At 45.7% G+C, this 20,166-nt stretch overlaps 1 protein-coding gene across 1 annotated transcript; it reads right to left on the bottom strand.

Moving 5' to 3' along the window:
• Positions 1-15,754: 15,754 nt before the first annotated feature.
• PNMA8A (PNMA family member 8A) lies at positions 15,755-19,938 on the bottom strand. Its single transcript, XM_075993189.1, has 3 exons — positions 19,550-19,938; positions 18,043-19,401; positions 15,755-17,529 (listed from the first exon to the last, which is right to left on the bottom strand). The coding sequence occupies exons 2-3, from the start codon at positions 19,319-19,321 to the stop codon at positions 17,513-17,515; spliced, it is 1,296 nt and encodes a 431-aa protein (XP_075849304.1). The 5' UTR covers positions 19,322-19,401; positions 19,550-19,938; the 3' UTR covers positions 15,755-17,512.
• Between the last annotated feature and the right edge of the window lie 228 nt (positions 19,939-20,166).

The following is a 20,166-nucleotide window of genomic DNA, read 5'->3' as shown; positions in this document are numbered from 1 at the left end:
TTCGCCAGTCCAGGGTCTCTCTGCAGATCCAGAGGCGCCCTGCTTCCTCGGGGCTCATGGGGGGGGGCTTGGATGTGGCTCTGAGTGGCCCGTCTGTCCTTCCAGCCGGCCACCTGGTGCCCTGTGCGCTAGGCGCTGGGAACTAGCACCGCCAGATCAGGCTGAGCGGGAGGGAAGGCTCTGGAAGGGGGTTCACAGGCCGGGGCCAAAGGACACGAGTTCACATTCCAGGATCTGGAGCCCAGAGGCAGGGGCGAGGAGTTGCGGGCACTGGCAGGAAAGCAGCGCCCAAGACTTTAGCTTCGGGCACCAGAGCAAGCAGGGCCTGCCGTGAGCCACCTCCCCATGACATACATTATCTGGAGGCTGAATAACGCCCCCCCCATGTCAGACAACCATGTCCCCATCCCTAGAACCTGCAAATGCATGACCTCGGGTGGCAAAAGGGACTCTGCAGATGTCAGAAAGTTAGGGATCTTGGCCGGGGAGGTGGCTCACGCCTGTAATCCTAGCACTCTGGGAGGCTGAGGCGGGTGGATTGCTCGAGGTCAGGAGTTCGAAACCAGCCTGAGCAAGAGCGAGACCCCGTCTCTACTATAAATAGAAAGAAATTAATTGGCCAACTAAAAAATATATATATATATATATATATATATATATATATATATATATATAAATATATATTAGCCAGGCATGGTGGCGCATGCCTGTAGTCCCAGCTACTCGGGAGGCTGAGGCAGGAGGATAGCTTGAGCCCAGGAGTCTGAGGTTGCTGTGAGCTAGGCTGACGCCACGGCACTCACTCTAGCCTGGGCAACAAAGCGAGACTCTGTCTCAAAAAAAAAAAAAAAAAGAAAGTTAGGGATCTTGTAATGGGGAGGGGACACTAGATTATCCACATGGGCCCAAGGACAAAGCCCTTAGAAAGGAGAGAGGGAAGTGGAAGGTCAGAGGGGAGGAAGGGAATGGGCGCCCACGGGAGCAGTTCAGAGTGACCGGAGCAGGGGCCGTGAGCCAAGGAATGCAGGCGGCCTCTAGAAACCGGGAGGGACAGGACACAGATTCCTCCCCCAGCGCCTCTGGGGGGCACAGCCCTGCTGACCCATTTTCAGCTTGCAACCTCCAGACCTGTGGGACAACACATTTGTGTCCCTTTAAGCCACTACATTTGTGGTCGTTTGGAACAGCAGCAGAAACTTGAAACGGCCAGTTCCTTCATCTCCCCGGGCCTCGGTTTCTCCATCTATACATTGGGGTGGTCATGCATCCTGGCAGGGTGGCACTGAGGGTTTGTCTCGGGGGTACAGTGAAAGCTCGAGGGCTGGTGGCCAAACATTAGCTTTAGTTACCTTCAAAGAAGAGACAAGCCATTTATTTATCCAACAAATGTTTACTGAGCATCTACTACGCTCCGGGCATTGTTCTGCGTGCTGGAGGCGTGGCTCGTTGTCTGGGGGCTTGTGGACCGCAGTGAAGACTTCAGCTTTCATTGAGAGTGGCCAGGAGCTGTGGGAAGGCTCTGAGCCGAGGAGGGACAGAACCCGAGTTCCATTTTAACAGATTCCCTGTGGCTGCCGAGTGGGGACAAGAGAGCCCAGTGAGGACACAGTCTCGGGGCATAATTACGGGTTCGTTGGAACAGTAAGTGGGTTCGTGTTGGGAGAGCAGGTGCCCGGCACAGATGCCGGATACGAATTCTTACTGCTGTCACTAGTGTCACTGCTATTTTCCCCTTGTCACACAACATTGCAGGGCCACAGCTTACCATGGGGTGCCTCTGAGGCTCAAGTCCCATACCCCAGGGAGAGGGACCTTCCTTGTCTCAGACTGCCCCCTCCTCATCTCATGCATGACGCTGAACTCCAGTGGTCACCGTGGCAACCCGATTGTCATTCCCAACCCCCTTCTGCATTAGCCTCTTCTACTGCAGAGGCTGCGACCAGGGACTCATTTTCTCAGCATTCTTTACTACGAGTGACAGTCATGTCACACCTTGATGGTCAACCAGATGGAAGCAGAAGTCATATGGGAGGCTGATACCTTTTGTGTCCCTGGTAATGAGGTCCAGAGGGGGCTTCCGCGTTCCTTCTTCCTTGAATGTGGGTGTGATAGCCAGCGCTGGGGCAGTCATTTTGCGGTCATGAAGCAACAGACATGAAAGTCAACATGCTAAGGATGATGAGACAGAGAGACAGAAGGAACCTGGGACATTAGATGTCATTGAACCAATACCTGAAACCCTCTTCTTCTAGACTTTTCATTATGTGAGAAAAATAAACTACCTATTTGTTTATATCATTGTGTCCTGTTACTTGCAGTCACGAATGTTCTTTACTGATTCACTTCCAGAAGGGACACGAGGCACAGGAAGCCATGGGTGACAATCGGCATTGCACGGCCAGTTGGTGGAGGTGCCAGGGCAGGATTGGGGAGAGGTGGGGGGGGGCAATGTGGGCTCGCAACCTAAAGACCAGAGAGAAATGGCTTCAATTCTTCAGAAAAATGAGGCCGGGCGCGGTGGCTCACGCCTGTAATCCTAGCACTCTGGTGAGGCCGAGGCGGGCAGATTGCTCGAGGTCAGGAGTTCGAAACCAGCCTGAGCAAGAGTGAGACCCCGTTTCTACTATAAATAGAAATAAATGAATTGGCCAACTAATATATATAGAAAAAATTAACCGGGCATGGTGGCGCATGCCTGTAGTCCCAGCTACTTGGGAGGCTGAGGCAGGAGGATCGCTTGAGCCCAGGAGTTTGAGGTTGCTGTGAGCTAGGCTGACGCCATGGCACTCACTCTAGCCTGGGCAACAAAGTGAGACCCTGTCTCAAAAAAAAAAAAAAATAGTAACAGAAAAATGAGAATTTTGTTTTTTGGGGTTTTCTCTTTGTTTTTGTTTTTTTGAGACAGAGTCTCATTCTGTTGCTCAGGCTAGAGTGAGTGCCATGGCATCAGCCTAGCTCACAGCAACCTCAAACTCCTGGACTCAAGCGATCCTCCTGCCTCAGCCTCCCGAGTAGTTGGGACTACAGGCATGTGCCACCATGCCCGGCTAATTTTTTGTATATATATTAGTTGGCCAATTAATTTCTTTCTATTTATAGTAGAGACGGGGTCTGGCTCTTGCTCAGGCTGGTTTCGAACTCCTGACCTGGAGCAATCCACCCGCCTTGGCCTCCCAGAGAGCTAGGATTACAGGCGTGAGCCACCGCGCCCGGCCTTTGTATATTGTTAATTTTTCTCTTTTCCCAATCTGATTAGTGAAAAATAGTTTTAATTTCCATTTGCATTTACCTGAACATGAGTAAAGCCGAGAATGTCTCCATAGATTTATAGGATGCTAGCATATCTTTTTCAGAGAACTTCCTGTCCAGCTCTTCTGCCCATTTTTCCACCGAATTATTACTTTTTCTTAGTGATTTGTATATTCTTATGACTTCAAGAACATGGCCCTTTGACATAAGTGTTAAGAAATATTTTCCCAGATTGAAATGCATTTTTTTTGTCCTTATTTTTTGCCATACAGAAGGCATTGATGTTTATGAATTCGTATGTAGTACTATTATATTTTGCATTGTAGCTTGGATATTTTCCTTAAAAGACTTTCTTTTCTCAAAGAAAAACAAGTATTAACTGCATCAAAGTCTTAACAGTTATGATCCGTTTGTGTAAACTTATATATGTATACTTCATACATACATACATATGATATACACACATGTATATAGACAGACATATACATATGATATACATATATGTGTATACATAGACTTATATACTCATATATAAAGACACATATATACCAATACATATATACACATAAACATGTGTACATATTCACCCATATATACATAGAAATGCACATATACACATATGCACATATACACATAAACATATATACACATAGACACATACGCATATACATACATTTACACAGATATATACACAAATGCATGTATTACACACATAGACACAAACTTACAGACATACATACATGAAAATATGTATGGGATGGGTGGCACTTGCTTTTTACAATTCTGTACTGTTTATATTTTTTTTTACTTTTTTAAAATTATTTTTTAAATATTTTATTTTATTTTATTTTCTCTTTTTACCAAATGGGTCACTGGGAATGAGTGTACTGTTTAAATGTCTAACACTCTGCATATCTTATTTTAAAATGTCTACAGGGGGCGGGGTGCGGTGGCTCACGCCTGTAATCCTAGCACTCTGGGAGGCCGAGGCGGGCAGATCGCTCAAGGTCAGGAGTTTGAAACCAGCCTGAGCAAGAGCGAGATCCCGTCTCTACTATAAATAGAAAGAAATTAATTAGCCAACTAATATATATAGAAAAAAAATTTAGCCGGGCATGGTGGCGCATGCCTGTAGTCCCAGCTACTCGGGAGGCTGAGGCAGCAGGATGGCTTGAGCCCAGGAGTTTGAGGTTGCTGTGAGCTAGGCTGACGCCACGGCACTCACTCTAGCCTGGGCAACAAAGCGAGACTCTGTCTCAAAAATAAATAAATAAATAAAGACACATATATACCAATACATATATACACATATACATATGTCCATATTCACTCATATATACATAGAAATGCACATATACACACATAAACATATGTACACATAGACACATACGCATATACATATATACACAAATACATGTATTATACACATAGACACAAACTTACAGACATACATACATGAAAAAATGTATGGGGTGGTTGGCAATTGCTTTTTACAATTCTTTACTGTTTATATATTTTTATTTTTTATTATTTTAAAAATATTTATTCATTTATTTTATTTTCTCTTTCTACCAAACGGGTCACTGGGAATGAGTGTACTGTTTAAATGTCTAACACTCTGCATATCTTATTTTAAAATGTCTACAGGGGCTATTTCCACAGTGGGGTTCTGGGTCATTCCTTGTTTTCTTCCTTAAGTGGCTCCTTAATAAATAAAAACCAAACCACCACAATTTACAAAGAAAATGCATTAGAAGCCAAGACCACATTATAGGTGACGGCCACAGTCATTCTTTTTTTTCTTTCTTCTCCTTTCTTCCCCTTTTCTCCAGGTCTGGCATAAACCCTTCATTTACCTTGATTTTACTCTTGGAAATCTGTCCTTGACTAAGACACTCATGGCCCCATCTGCACGTCCCGGCCCAGGCCCGGCCGAGCCTGTGACATTGGCCAAGCCAGCAGCTGCCACAGTTCATATTCCTCGGGCTTCAAGAAATGACGGGAGCACCTGCCAAGGATTCCTCAGCCTCGGTGACATAGGGCTTTACAACAACAAGCGATCGTGTGACAAGTTTGAACACGACGGTTTGCTGTTAAAGACATTTCCTTTGTGACTTGGCCATTTATGATAAGAAATGAAAAACGTTTTGTAATTTTGCTCAGAAATATATATATATATATATATATATATATATATATATATATATATATAAATTCCTCCACCACCCCAGTTTGGATCCTTCTGGATCTAGGTAGCCAAGATTAGAACAGGCAGCTGTCCAAAAGCTACCACTGGGTCACTCGAGCCAGGACGTTGCTGAAAAGAAAGTGAGACCAGCTCATTTAACAACTTACCAAAAATAATAATAATTCAAAAGTTTTGGAAATGGAGGGGGGAAAAAAGGAACATATTATTGGAATGATTTCAAATACATACAATCACAGTTTGCCATTTTCAACATTTTCTTTCTGAGGTTTTGGTCACAGACAAGCTTTAAAATTCAAACGTATGAGGCATGTCCCTCATAGCATCTGCATTTTGTTTTTCTGTTTAGAAAAATATTCCCCCCAATTTCTAACTAAGAGAACATATTAATTCGCCTTTTTTTTTTTTGAGTGCTTGATGGCTTCACGGCTTGCATTTAAATCTTGGATCTTTCTGGAATTTGTGTATGTGAAAGGAACATAGGAACATGCAGCTTTTATTCCCTTACATTGCAAAGAAATGTCTGGCCACTCCAGCCTTGCCCTGCCCGCTGGTTTGCAACGCTGCCTTCATCAAAACTGAAAATCTCGCATGTGGGGGCATCAGCCTGTTAGCTATATTATAGATTCCTGATGCATTTTACTGCCTGATGGGGCATACTCCTGCCCCTACTGCTGCACATTATGCTTTTTTTTTTTTCTCGAAGTTTCCGGGTTACTTTCAGATGGTAACAAATTTTCAACACTTTATCTCGCACTCACATGGTAAAACTCCAGCAGCTGGAAAAAGAGGAGGCATGGAGCTTCCTAGCTAAATGACTGACCCTATCTGCAGCTGACCGCATTGCCTAGCCCGGCTGTGACAGCGACAGGGGTCACGCAGCCTGTGTGCCCCATTGCACAAGACCACCCCCAGATTCGTTACACATTCACTTGTTTTTATAGAACCATTATGCAGGGACCGGAGCTTTTCCATTGCAGCCGTGATCCAGGTTCACTTGTCATTGAACCTGCGCGTGACGAGGCATGTGCTTTGCAGAAAAAGTTGGGAGAGTTTTGACAGGCATGCCCATACACGCACCGAAAACAATTTTTAACTAACCAGTATAGGCAGGGATACACCTTCTAAAACAAGTACTCTTTGTAAGAAGTGCAAATATTTGCCCAGAAATGGCAGGAAACACTTCCAAGAATTGCAGAAAAATCTGGTTCACTTAGCAATATAGGTGAATGTGGTTTGGGGTATTTTAACTTTTTTTTTTTTTTTTAAAGTACAGTATTGCTGTTTTAATGTAAAGAAGTATAGAGAAAATGAAAAATATCCTACTATGTCTCCACATTGGCATTCTAAAAAGTAACGTGTTCCATCCAAAGTGTGAGAGTCACAGATAGGGACATTAACAAAGTCCCTCCTCCCTTGCACTCAGTTCCCCATTTTAGGAGCAAACAGTTGTCGGTTTGTTGTTTTTCCTTTCAGAAAGCAACATATACAGAACCATGTAATGTTTTTCATCTGTAACAAGGTGATCTTACGTGACCTCTGTCCATCTTGGTAGTTTTCACTTTATAAAATAATTTGAGCCAGGCACAGTGGCTCACACCTGTAATCCCAGCATTTGGGGAAGCCACAGTGGGAGGATCGCTTGAGCCCAGAAGTTCCAGGCTGCAGTGAGCAATGATCATGTCACTGCACTCAAGGTTGGGTGTCACAGAATGTATTTGTGTATATATATATTTTATTTTTATTTATTTATTTATTTATTTTTTTGAGACAGAGTCTCACTCAGTTGCCTGGGCTAGAGTGCCATGGCGTCAGCCTAGCTCACAGCAACCTCAAACTCCTGGGCTCAAGCAATCCTCCTGCCTAAGCCTCCCGAGTAGCTGGGATTATAGATATACGCCACCATGCCCGGCTAATTTTGTCTATTTTTAGTTGTTTGGCTAATTTCTTTCTTTCTTTCTTTCTTTCTTTCTTTCTTTCTTTCTTTCTTTCTTTCTTTCTTTCTTTCTTTCTTTCTTTCTTTCTTTCTTTCTTTCTCTTTCTTCCTCTCTCTTTCTCTCTTTCTCTTTCTCTCTTTCTTTCTGAGACAGAGTCTCTCTTTCTTGCCCAGGCTAGAGTGAGTGCCGTGGCATCAGCCTAGCTCACAGCAACCTCAAACTCCTGGGCTCAAGCGATCCTCCTGCCTCAGCCTCCCGAGTAGCTGGGACTACAGGCATGCGCCACCATGCCCGGCTAATGTTTTCTATATATATTAGTTGGCCAATTAATTTCTTTCTATTTATAGTAGAAACGGGGTCTCACTCTTGCTCAGGCTGGTTTCGAACTCCTGACCTGGAGCAATCCACCCGCCTTGGCCTCCCAGAGTGCTAGGATTACAGGCGTGAGCCACCGCGCCCGGCCAATTTCTTTCTATTTATAGTAGAGAAGGGGTCTTACTCTTGCTCAGGCTGCTCTCAAACTCCTGAGCTCAAGCAATCCTCCTGCCTCAGCCTCCCAAAGTGCTAGGATTATAAGCGTGAGCCACTGTGCCTGGCCTGTATTTGTATATTTACGCAGCCAAGTTCACATGCGACATTCTCCTTTTCTTCAGTCCCTACCAAACTGTTTTAATAACTGTAGGTTCATAAACCTACAGTTTGATAAATTTTAATATTTATCAAAGCCAATTCCCTTTCATCATTTATTCTCACTCTATTTTCTGGTTGGTTGTTTATTGCAGATTTTCCCCTCCCTGCTCTCACATGTTGACCATTTTTAAAACAGCACCCAGAAAATGCTTTAGCTAAGCGCATACAGAATCTTGAAAAAGCAGCGGTAGATTTTTTTGTTTCTGGGTTCTGACCTTCGAAAATCCTGTGAGTGCTCACACTTCCTGTCTAATAGTAAAAATCAGAGGAGAAACACCCAGAACTTGCCTCCAGCATGAAACTGCTTTGACATTAGCTATGCATTTGCTGTTGTTCCAGAACATTCTCAACGGAGCCTGGAGCCCCGGGGCTTTGTTTTACTTGAGTGTGACCAGACTTGTACACCTTCCAAGTCCCCTCACTTTTCCAGTTTTACAAGAATGGATAAACCCAGGCTGGAATTTTAAAAATTGACCCTTGGGAATCTAAAACCTCTCCTAACCAAAAACATGTTGATTAAAAAAAACCTCAGATACACAGCCCACGGCGACACGGGAAAAGTTTTTCTCCAGTTCTGCAGCAGAGCTAATCGACCTGGCAGCAAAAGAAATGTGATTTCCACTTATAACACAGCTGTTTGGCTTTGTGGCTTTTTGAATGCAGGGGAAATATAATACAAAGAAGAACCCTCCCCCCACAAGGGACAAGATTCCTTTTCAAAAAAGGTACATGATCCCGGATTATTTACTACTTTTTGAAAAATTGAGATTAAATCCACACAACATAAAGTTCACCGTTTTTTTTTGTTTGTTTTTTTTTGAGACAGAGTCTCGCTTTGTTGCCCAGGCTAGAGTGAGTGCCATGGCATCAGCCTAGCTCAAAGCAACCTCAAACTCCTGGGCTCAAGCAATCCTCCTGCCTCAGCCTCCCGAGTAGCTGGGACTACAGGCATGTGCCACCATGCCTGGCTCATTTTTTTATATATATTAGTTGGCCAATTAATTTCTTTCTATTTATAGTAGAGATGGGGGTCTAGCTCTTGCTCAGGCTGGTTTCGAACTCCTGACCTCGAGCAATCCGCCCACCTCACCCTTTCCAGAGTGCTAGGATTACAGGCGTGAGCCACCGCGCCCGGCCTCTTTATTTGTTTTCTCCTTGATATGAACGAGCTCTTTGTAAATCGAGGAAATTAATCTTGAGTATTTCATCCTGTGGTACACATGTCCCCCAGTTTGTTTGTCTTTTTGACTTTGTGGATTTTTTTTTCTTTTTGAGGATTTAAATATTTCTGTAGTCAGGTTAATGCATCTCTTCTTTTGTGACTTCTGAGCTTTGAGTCCTTCTTAGAAACGCTTTCTGCTTCCAAAATAAGTAAACTTGCTGTTTTTATGTAAATGTTCATTTCATTTTTCACATTTGCATGTTTGATTCATCTGGGAGGTATTTGGGGATACCTTCCAACTTGACTCTTTCAAGTGAAATCCGACTTGACTCCTTTTTTCCCCCCAAATGGCTATTCTAAGCACCAGCTAAGTTTAGAAAATCTTTGTCTCCTAGCACTTTAAAATAAATAGCACCATGACGAGTCTAAATTCTCAGATGTATGAAGCTCTATTTCTGGGTTCAATATTCTGTCCCACTGTTTTGTTGGCCTATTTCTTTATCACAAATAAACTATAGTGATATTGCAACTTCACAGTCCTTTTCATTATCTACTAATAAGGTTAATCTGCCCATGGTAATTTTCCTGGATGTTCTTGGCCATTCTCAGAGGGTAGCAGATGTGAAAATACCGTAGTTTGTTTTATAATATCAAGATGTAGTTTGGTGAAACCAAGCTAAATGCTTGTCACTCAAGGATGTGAAATTTGAGTCATCTTAGATCATTCACGTCCCCTAATAACTGAGCACCTTCCCCTCATAAATGTAAGGGTGACAGTTTGCGACAGGAAAACCCTCTCCAATAGCTCCTCTGGGGCAGAGACTTGTTGCAACTTCACCCTGGACCACATAGTCCCCACTAATCAGCCCTCTGACCTCAAACTGAGTGTGACACCCACAGATTGTCATAAGATGGACAATCACACACAAATCGTGTTAAACCGGGCTCATCAGTGACTGTGGCTTCCATGCATGACATTGCAATGGTTTGGGCTATTTCTTCAATGCATAGAATCGTAAAAATGAAAATGAGATAGAACTCTGGTTACATTGTAAAACTAGTTTCTATTGAAGTATAATTGACATGCAGTGACATGCCCACATTTCAAGTGTACATACAATTTGATGAGTTTTGACAAAAACTCATTTTGATAGCTGTGCAGCCACCGCCCAGACATGGAACATTCCACCATTCTTTTTTTTTTTTTTTTTTTTCAAGTACCTGGTGCTGATCTATCATTCCACCATTCTGAAGAGCTCAGCTCGGTTGCATACAAAGCCCTTCCCCCTCCTGCAACCGCCGTTCTGATTTTTTTTTTCCATCATGGATGAGTTTTTCCTGTGCTGGAAATTCTTGCAAATGAAATCATACAGGGTGTGTATATCTTTTGTGCCTGACTTCTTCCTCTCAGCATAAAGCCTTTGAGATTTCATCCATATTGTTATAGCGGGACTTCATTCCCTTTTCTTTTTCTTTTTTTTTTTTTTTTGAGACAGAGTCTCACTTTGTTGCCCAGGCTAGAGTGAGTGCCATGGCGTCAGCCTGGCTCACAGCAACCTCAAACTCCTGGGCTCAAGCGATCCTCCTGCCTCAGCCTCCCGAGTAGCTGGGACTACAGGCATGCACCACCATGCCCGGCTAATTTTTTCTATATATATTAGTTGGCCAATTAATTTCTTTCTATTATAGTAGAGACGGGGTCTCGCTCTTGCTCAGGCTGGTTTCGAATTCCTGACCTTGAGCGATCCTCCCACCTCGGCCTCCCAGAGTGCTAGGATTACAGGCATGAGCGACCGCACCCGACCTAGTTAGAGTTTCTTATTATGTATCACTCCCACAGAAATGAAGTAGTGGTATACCAGCATTTATATACAAATCTTTTTTGTCGGCCGGGCGAGGTGGCTCACGCCTATAATCCTAGCACTCTGGGAGGCCGAGGCGGGCGGATTGCTTGAGGTCAGGAGTTCAAAACCAGCCTGATCAAGAGCGAGACCCCGTCTCTACTATAAATAAAAAGAAATTAATTGGCTAACTAATATATATATAGAAAAAATTAGCCGGGCATGGTGGCGCATGCCTGTAGTCCCAGCTACTTGGGAGGCTGAGGCAGAAGGCTTGCTTGAGCCCAGGAGTTTGAGGTTGCTGTGAGCTAGGCTGACGCCACAGCAGTCACTCTAGCCTGGGCAACAAAGCGAGACTGTCTCAAAAAAAAATAAAAAAAAAATCTTTTTTGTCTTGAAACAAATGCGATCTTCATATACATTCTCCCAAATTTTTTCTTCAATTAGTAAGATAGCTTAGAATCCTTTCAGGTCAGCACATGATATTTTTTCATAAAAATGCATACAATAATTTATTTAATCAGTCCTGAATTCACAGGCATTTAGATTAGCTCCATATTGCATAAACTGACCTTCCTACCAATACCATAGTGAGATTGCCCATTTCTCCACAGCCTCACCAGCAGTGGGTTTTATCCAAACTTTTAAATTTTGGATTGGTGAAAAACTATAATGCATTGCTCTTAATTTTTAATTCTTAAACTAGAAATGCGGTTGAGCATCTTTCTTTTTACATACTTATTAGCCATTTTCACTTATTTTCTCTAAACTGCTTGTCCATTGCCTTAGTGTATTGTCTTGTCAAGTTATTTTTTTTTTCCTTATTATTTTATATTAGCTTTTGGTAAATTAAGGAAGTTAACCCCATGTCTGTTATTTATGCTGCTAATATTTTTCAATATCTACAGTTTATCTTTTCAGTGCTTAAAAGCACAGACTCTATCCTTTTAAATGAATTAAAATATGTTTATGTACATTTTAATGTGCTATGTTTTGTAGGTCACGTGGTAACCTCTACCCAGTACATTTTTTTTCCAGAAAGTTCCATGTCTTCTCATATGGTAACAATTGTTCCAACAGCCTGTTTGCCTTTGCAAACCCAGGACACACTTCAATTTAAATGGATCCACAGCTTGACAGTGAAATCGCAGGAAATACGGTCTCATAATGGACCATTAACACTGTCTAACACTCATTCTCTTTATCAAAAAGTGTAGAAGTCACAGGAGAAACACCAAATCTTACACTGAGCACTAAGATGACCCCTAATACCACGTTGTCACGCAGAGACCTGTCATGCGTTCTCTTGCTATTACATGGCCATTAGGCCTGGACAAGAGCCAGGACCCAACGGGTCTGTGACAACCATGCCTGATGTTTAATTGAGGGGGACAGATGTTCGGTGTAGACCCAGGACACGTGGGTGTAGTTTTACTGGCCTGGATGTGCCCTGTGGTGAACATTAGTTAGCACAGACTGGCACAGCTTTCTGATCTTCGTAATCATTCATACCGTCACAAAACTACAAATCGGTAAACAAAAAATTACTGCATTATGTGGGAGAACGAGTTAATCCGACTACAGTGGCTAATATTGCTGAATTAAATAATGCATTTGGGTGCTTTTAAAAGTCTGTGCTGTTGTATTTTTTAATATAGGGAAATATGACAAAACTAATTAAAAATATATGGTTTATAATCCCACACCGAAGTAGCACCACCATACTGATCTTTTGTAAAAATAACTAACACAGGTTCACTGTGTTCATTAAAATTTTAGCTGTAGCTGTCAAGGGTCAATCAATAAACACTTCGAAAAGTTGGCATCAATCTAAGCAAGCGGATCTGCTCTAGGAAGCTGCCTGCCTTTTCCTAATACTTTTTTTTTTCCATTTTCTTTTTTATTTCAGCATATTATGGGGGTACAAATGTTAAGGTTATGTATATTGGCCATGCCCCCCCTGCCCCCTCCTTCCTAATACTTTTGTTAGCAAAGAATACATACAATGTAACAAGCCTTGCCCATCAGGTGGAAAAAGCTATCTTGTGATTTGCATTCATTTCAATATGAGTAAGCTCACCATTTCAGTGGTGCCCGTGATTTTTTTGTGTGTTTGTGACAGATTCTCACTGTGTTGCCCAGGCTAGAGTGCTGTGACGTCAGCCTAGCTCACAGCAACCTCAAACTCCTGGGCTCAAGCGATCCTCCTGCCTCAGCCTCCTGAATAGCTGGGACTATAGGCATGCGCCACCATGCCCGGCTAATTTTTTCTCTATATATTTTTTTTAGTTGTCTGGCTAATTTCTTTCTATTTTTAGTAGAGACAGGGTCTTGCTCTTGCTCAGGCTGGTCTCAAACTCCTGACCTCAAGTGATCCTCCCGCCTTGGCCTCCCAGAGTGCTAGGATTACAAGCATGAGCCACCGCGCCCGGCCTGCATGTGATTTATTTGTAATGCTTTTCTAGTGAATTCCCTTTGCCCATTTTTCTATTAAGTTTTAATCTTTAACTTATTAATTTGAATTAGCTCTGAAATTTAGAAAATCAGCTCTTTTCCATTAATATAATATGTATTGGGAATATTTTCCAAGTGTGTCCATTTTCTTTACAGCGATATTTGCCACAAGGTGGTTTTTAATTTTTATGGTGACAGATGATTTGTCCTCCTTTAATGGCCTGCAGGTTTTGTATCCTGTTTGGAAAAGCCTTCCTCGTGCCAGAACAATGAATGGATTCACTTGTATTTTCTTCTATACTCATTATGATTTTGTTTTTTATATTTTATTCTTTGCTCTACCTGGAATTTTTCTTTTATTAAGAAAACTAGCCACTCCTCTGACCACTGCTACAACACCATCTGTTAAATAATCTCTCTTTCCCCATGGATTTTCAAAACCACTAAATGAAATTTTCCAATCTATGTGTCCATTTCTGAATTGGCTTTTCTGTTCTGCTCTATCTACTGCTGCACAGTAGATAGATTCATGACACATTTTCATAATATCTTTTAATATCCCACAAGATCCAGCACAAAGCCACCAGTTCACTAATCCATGGCACATTTAACAACTATATCGAAGGAGACTCTTTATTCCAAAACATGTGGAAAAGTGAATTACCGTGCTCACACTCGCCCTGTCCTGCTTTGCTCCCCCCAGAGCTCGTCCCTCCACCTGGACCTCAGTGAGGTCTGTCCCCTCATCAGAACGTCAAGCTCCAGGAGGCCAGGAATCTTGCCGTTCCTGGCTGTCACACAGATGCCAACAAACCCCGAGTGTCAGCAGGAACAGACCGGGAAACTTGACCTTGGGCCCTGCTGGCAGTAGGCAGCTCTCAAGTGTCCTGCTGAACAGAACGCTGCCACCGCCCAAGATGTTATCGGAGGGATTCCCTCGAAGAAGACAGGTGACTTCCCCTGAGCCATGTGCCCCATCCCTACTTCAGTCCTCGTGGGCCTTTCACACTTTCCTGATGGCCCGGGTGTAGAAGGAGTGACTATTGTCACTTGAAGTACTTAAACATCTTGGCCAAGTGTGGCTTTTCCCAAGGTTGGGGGGGGGGCAGGAAGGGAAGGACCCCATAAACAAACCTTTACTCAGTGTGTCCAGTTCCCCCTGAGCTCCTGTCTCAAACCCCAGCTTCCTTTTTGGTCTCTTTTGCATTTTCCCTCCCCGGCAGCCTCCATTCACCTTTCACAAAACCCCAACCTTGACCCCTAAAGGATACTTCCCGTTCCCCAAGTCTGAACTATTCCAGCTACAGCTCTCCAGCCTATGTCTGCACTAGACCTCTCAGGAGAAATTGTTTATGATGCAGATCGCCAGGGACAACCCCAAGAGACCCTGACTTAGCAGGCATGGCCACAAAATGGCATCTTATTTTATTCTTTTGAGATAGAGTCTCAGTTTGTTGCCCAGGCTAGAGTGAGTGCCATGGCATCAGCCTAGCTCACAGCAACCTCAAACTCCTGGGCTCAAGCAATCCTCCTGCCTCAGCCTCCCAAGTAGCTCGGACTATAAGCATGCACCACCATGTCCGGCTAATTTTTTGTATATATATTTTTAGTTAGTCGATTAATTTCTATTTTTGGTAGAGACGGGGTCTCGCTCAGGCTGGTTTTGAACTCCTGACCTCAAGTGATCCGCCCGCCTTGGCCTCCCAGAGTGCTAGGATTACAGGCGTGAGCCACCGCGCCTGGCCCAAAATGGCATTTTAAATAAAGATTCCAAGTGACTGATACAATGACCACCCTGGTTCAGGAGCCCCCTTGTTGGGGGGTGGGGGTTGGGGGAAATCTTGGGCAGAAGGAAACTAAATCTTTAGCTAAGAGACCTCAGCTTCTGTCTGAGGGAATGGGAGGAGAGGGAAGGGTTTTCATCTTCTAGCTGCTTTTTAAAAATAAATCAGTACTTTCAGGTAATTTACACCACCAGTTACCTAGAACCTTCTAGAAACCCTAAGATCTATGGGAGATCCTTTCACAGTGGTGGAAGGCCACAGCATAAAGGAGAAATGGCTTCTTGTCTCATGGAAAATGAACAATTGTTGAAGCTCAAACCCAAGTCTGATGACCACTGGTGTATGTCTGGAAGCCCAGGAGTATATACGGCTTCACATGGGAACACTTTTCTCGAAGTAAACAGTCCATGCAATCTCTACTTATAAAGGAGGCTAAACAGGACAATTAATTTGCTAAACTTTATTTCATGTGTGTACACTTACATTTAATAATCACGGTGTCAATCTGCTAACACAATGAAGCCCTAGAGGACCAGATTTTCAAAATGGGAGCTGGGCGGTCACAGGCTTCCAGCAGCTTGGAGTCCAATCTACTTCCGGGTCTTGTCTTGCACTCACCCAAGGGAATCCTTGATGCACATAGGTGGGTAGCTGCGAACGGAAACTATTCTTTTTCTGTATCTTCAATTAGACTCATCCAGGTTTTTGAAAGAAATTGTCACAAAGAAATTGGTTTTAAAGTTGAATCACTGACAACATCTAACGACTGTGTTCACATTTTTATCACAAAGATTGAAGTCAGAAAAGATACCCTGAAAACTTACAAGGCCTAAGACTCTAGGACAGAATATATTATTATGTTGCGCCATATGAATACATTTACTTGCTATCACATGACTGAAGCATGACAGCAGCATGGGGGCGTGTGAATTACAAAAGGAAACTTTTCTTCAAGAGTGCTGGCTTATAGGACATGCACAGGACTGGATTTCTTTCATCCTACCTTGCTTATTAGAGTCACATTTACAAGAAATTCAATACACAGAAACAACTAACTCGAGACCTGGGCGAAAACAAGTTAACCTATGAATGCAAGGTGACATTCTGATAGTCTTCAATGCGACTGGTTTGGTTTATAACAGATCTGAGTAGTCATTTTTCACAGTTTTTTTAAAGTACACGAAAAAAATAGATTTGGATTATATCTTTGTGGATGCCTTGGGGACTCCCCGGGATACAGTCCAGAAACCACTGAGATCTTGGGGCTCCTGCCCTCCCCCTACACATGCACACACATGATGACACATGGTAGTCTGGTCTAATTTAGCATCTAAATTCAGAGGGCAGGAATTAAAATTAGCTAATTTTAAAAAGATTTCTTCCCCTCTTACTATAATGTGAGAAGAGGCCTTCAGGTTCAAAGATGGTGCCAGGCTGGTGGGTGGGTGTACTGGATACAATCTGAGCTGCACAGCGGGACACGTAGGAACACCAGAGTCCTTCCCTGCCAGTCATCTCTCATCTCCAGAGGCTTCCTGAGAGGCTCACCCCAAATGGGAATCAAAGTGCCATTTTTATTAACAAACTCTAAAACTCAAATACTTCAAGGCCTAAGCAGACAGTCTTTTCCCCTACAACCAACTCTTGGGACCGTGCCACTCTTGGGACCAAGCCAGCCAGGTACGCGTCAAAGGTCCTGGCTTAACTTACCCGCTGGTCGCAGGAGAGCGGCTGGAGGGGACAAAACAGTTGCCTGGCTTTTCAAAGTCCCCAGCCCTGCAGAGGTCACTCACCATGCAGGAGTCCAAGGAGGAAGCAGGGAGTTGGGGAGAAAGGCTGAACACGGATAAGTGTAACAGGGGCCCTTCCCATGCATGATGAATGGGGAATGAATGTTCTAGAATTTTCCCAACACACTTAGCAACTCTCCTGCCTCTGAAGGTGAGTGGAGGAGGAGGTGAAAAAGCATGCTTGGTAGAGAGAAGGGCACAGAGCCATAGCTCCCCCCCCATACCTCCCACCTAAGATCTCACCTACCGTTTACCTCTGAGAGTCAGATATCTATAAACTGGGTCCCTAAAAGAGTCAAAAATCTTATTTCCTCCAGTGACAAGAGAAAATCTGGCTCCTGCCTTGGAACTTCTTCCTTGGTCTTCTTTCAACTCCTCAGGTACGGGTGGTGTCGCGAATCAAAGCTTTCTGGATTCTGTGGATAAATCAGAACAGCTCAAGGCAGGAAGCAGACAGAGGTGTCATCAGGAAACGTTTTACTTCCTAAGACCTTCTGGGTCCTTGAACATTTCCATCCCTGGGGACCAGGCCTCTAGAAAACTTCACCCTTAAAGCCACATACCCTGACAAACAACATTAACCCCAAGCCATTAAATTCGTATGGAGGCAGATGGTCACATGGAGTGGCAGAATGACTACAGTGACACTCATCAGTGAAAGACTGGTGGGTGGGTTTGCTTTGCCACTTCCAGCCTGCTAGGTGTCCCCAGTGTTGACCTTCAGCAGCTCCTAGGAGGGTGGTCCGGGCTGTCACCCTCTAAAACCTCCCCTGGTGTGTCACATGCCTCCTCCAATGCACTAGCGTCTTGCTCATCACCCTCCTGACCAGCCACCCCCTTGGGCTCCTCTGCCCCCACCTGCCACTCCTGCTCCCCCCACCTCATACGCTTGTTGACACAATCTCAATCACTTCTGCCGTCATTCTCACCATTGGCATCACCACGAGAGCATTCCGGCTTGGCTCTCGGACCCCTGGACGTTGAGGCTGGTGACTCAGTGTGCCTCGGGCCGCGAGGGGCCTTCTGAACTGTCGCATCCTTTCTCGAGCCTGGTCCCTTCTTGGGAATCACGGGCTTCTTCTTGCCCTCTTCGGAATCAACGAGGACGTAAGAGACAGGGCCCAAGCTCACTTTCTTTTTCTTCCTCATGGGGGCTGGGTTCTTCGCAGAGGCCCAGCCCACGGCCTTCTTCTTCCGGGGGCTCTGCTGGCTGCCATCTTGGTCTGACTCAGAGGCGGCGCCATGGCTCCCAGCTTCTGCAGGGGCCTCGGGAAGGGGCGCTCTGGGAGCCTTCCCGGCACTTTTGGCCATGGGCTTCTTCAAAGCCACCTCCTCCTGCTTCACGCAGGGCTTTCTGTTGCTCTTGAGAGATTCTGAGACCTCCATGCCTTCATCGCCAGGATCCTCCGAGCAGGCCGAGCCGCTGGCGTGGCTGCCTTTGGGCTTTTTCCAAGGCACTGGCTCCTGCTTGGGAGTTTTCCTCTGCTTCTTTCTCCTGGAGCGAGTCTTAGCTCCAGCCTTGCGAACCAAAGGCTTGGGAGGGTCACCCTGGTTTTCCATCTCATTCCAGTTGTTGGGGTTCTCCACCTTCAAGGCAGAGCCCACCTCTGCCACCAGCCCTGGCTCCTTCTTGACGTTCCTCCCTGCTGCTAGAGCCCAGGCCGTGGTCTCCTCAAACTCAGCAGCCTCCTGCGCCTTGGCTTCCTCGCGACTGCGGATCTCGGCATCCATGTAGAAGATGATCTGCACCACCGCGCCCAGGAGCACACCCAGAGATTCTGCCCAGTTCTCGGGGGGCTGATTCTGGTTCTGGGACCTCGAGGGGTGGTTGAGCTGGAGCAGGCGCACCACATCCTCCCAGGTGCGCCCCTCAACATCCAGGAACTCGTTCAAGTTTTTTAAAAACTCAGCATCCTGGGTGGGGTCTCTACAGACCACTCTCCAGACACCGCCCCTTCCCGGGAATTCCCGGGGTATGACGCTCAGATTCACACCCTCGCCCACCTCGATGAGGGCAGCCTTGGAATTCTCCTCCCTCACAAAAATCTTGTTGAGCACGCGGTACGTGCCCAGGGGAGAGAGGACCCCACTCAAGGTCTCCTCAATTTCTGCATGTCCACAGTCCTCTGGGATGCCTATGACCAACAGGGACCTGTGGATGTCCACTTCCATCCCCCGGCACCAATCTTCCAGAAGGTTCATGGCCATGGTCTTGGACACTTAGCAGCTCTAATCTCACGTGTACTAAAGAGTCTGCAAGGGGTACGTGGGCTGCCCAAATATTAACCCTGCAAGGTCACAAGAGAATGAGGTCAGATTTCCGTGAAATCGGCCAAGCTCAGAGATCCCAGCCGCCCTCTCCGCGGCTGGCCTGCAGGAGGAGGCCTCGCGCTGTCCCGACACCCTCCTCCCCCAAGCCCGGCCCCGGGTGCTCACACGTGTCCGGGAATCTGTCGCAGACTCCCCGGGGCCTGCCGCTCGGCCTGCCCGGCTGGGATGTGCTCGGCAGCCCCGCCTCCGACCGGCCACCCCGGCCAAGCAGAGGCCGCTGGGATGCAGCCGCCGCCCGGGCGCTGGCTCCGGCCACCTGACGCCGCTGCTCTGGGCAGAAAGAGCCGACAAGCCGCGGCCGCCCCCGCTCCGGCCCGGGCGGGTCACGCGGTGTCCCGCCTCGATCCCGGCAGCCGCGCGGACCCGAGGCTGGCGACGCAGCGCGCGCCTGCGCATTTGCTCCCGCGCCGGGGCTCCGCATCTTCGGGCCGCGCAGGTCTCGAGGTCTCCATGGCAACCGACCGCTGGTTGCTAGGACTGAGCGTGGCCTGCGAACGGGCGAACGGGCTCTGCGGTTGGGCCAGGGTGCCCGTGGGAGTGCGACAGTTCACGTGATCAGCGAGCCAGGGGTCTGGGTAGGCCGCCTCCTTCCACCTTTCACTCCGTGTGGGCCTCGGGACCGGGCAGCTTTAATGCCCCCGGGCACCCCTAACAAAAGCCACAGCTCCTCTTGGGCAGCCTTCTCCAGCTCCCGCTCCCGGGTTCTTCCATGAATTTCCAGA

Source organism: Microcebus murinus, chromosome 16, assembly GCF_040939455.1.
Source record: "Microcebus murinus isolate Inina chromosome 16, M.murinus_Inina_mat1.0, whole genome shotgun sequence".
Taxonomy (NCBI): domain Eukaryota; kingdom Metazoa; phylum Chordata; class Mammalia; order Primates; family Cheirogaleidae; genus Microcebus; species Microcebus murinus.
Note: the sequence above shows the minus strand (reverse complement) of the source record. Positions and strands in the feature narration are given on the sequence as shown.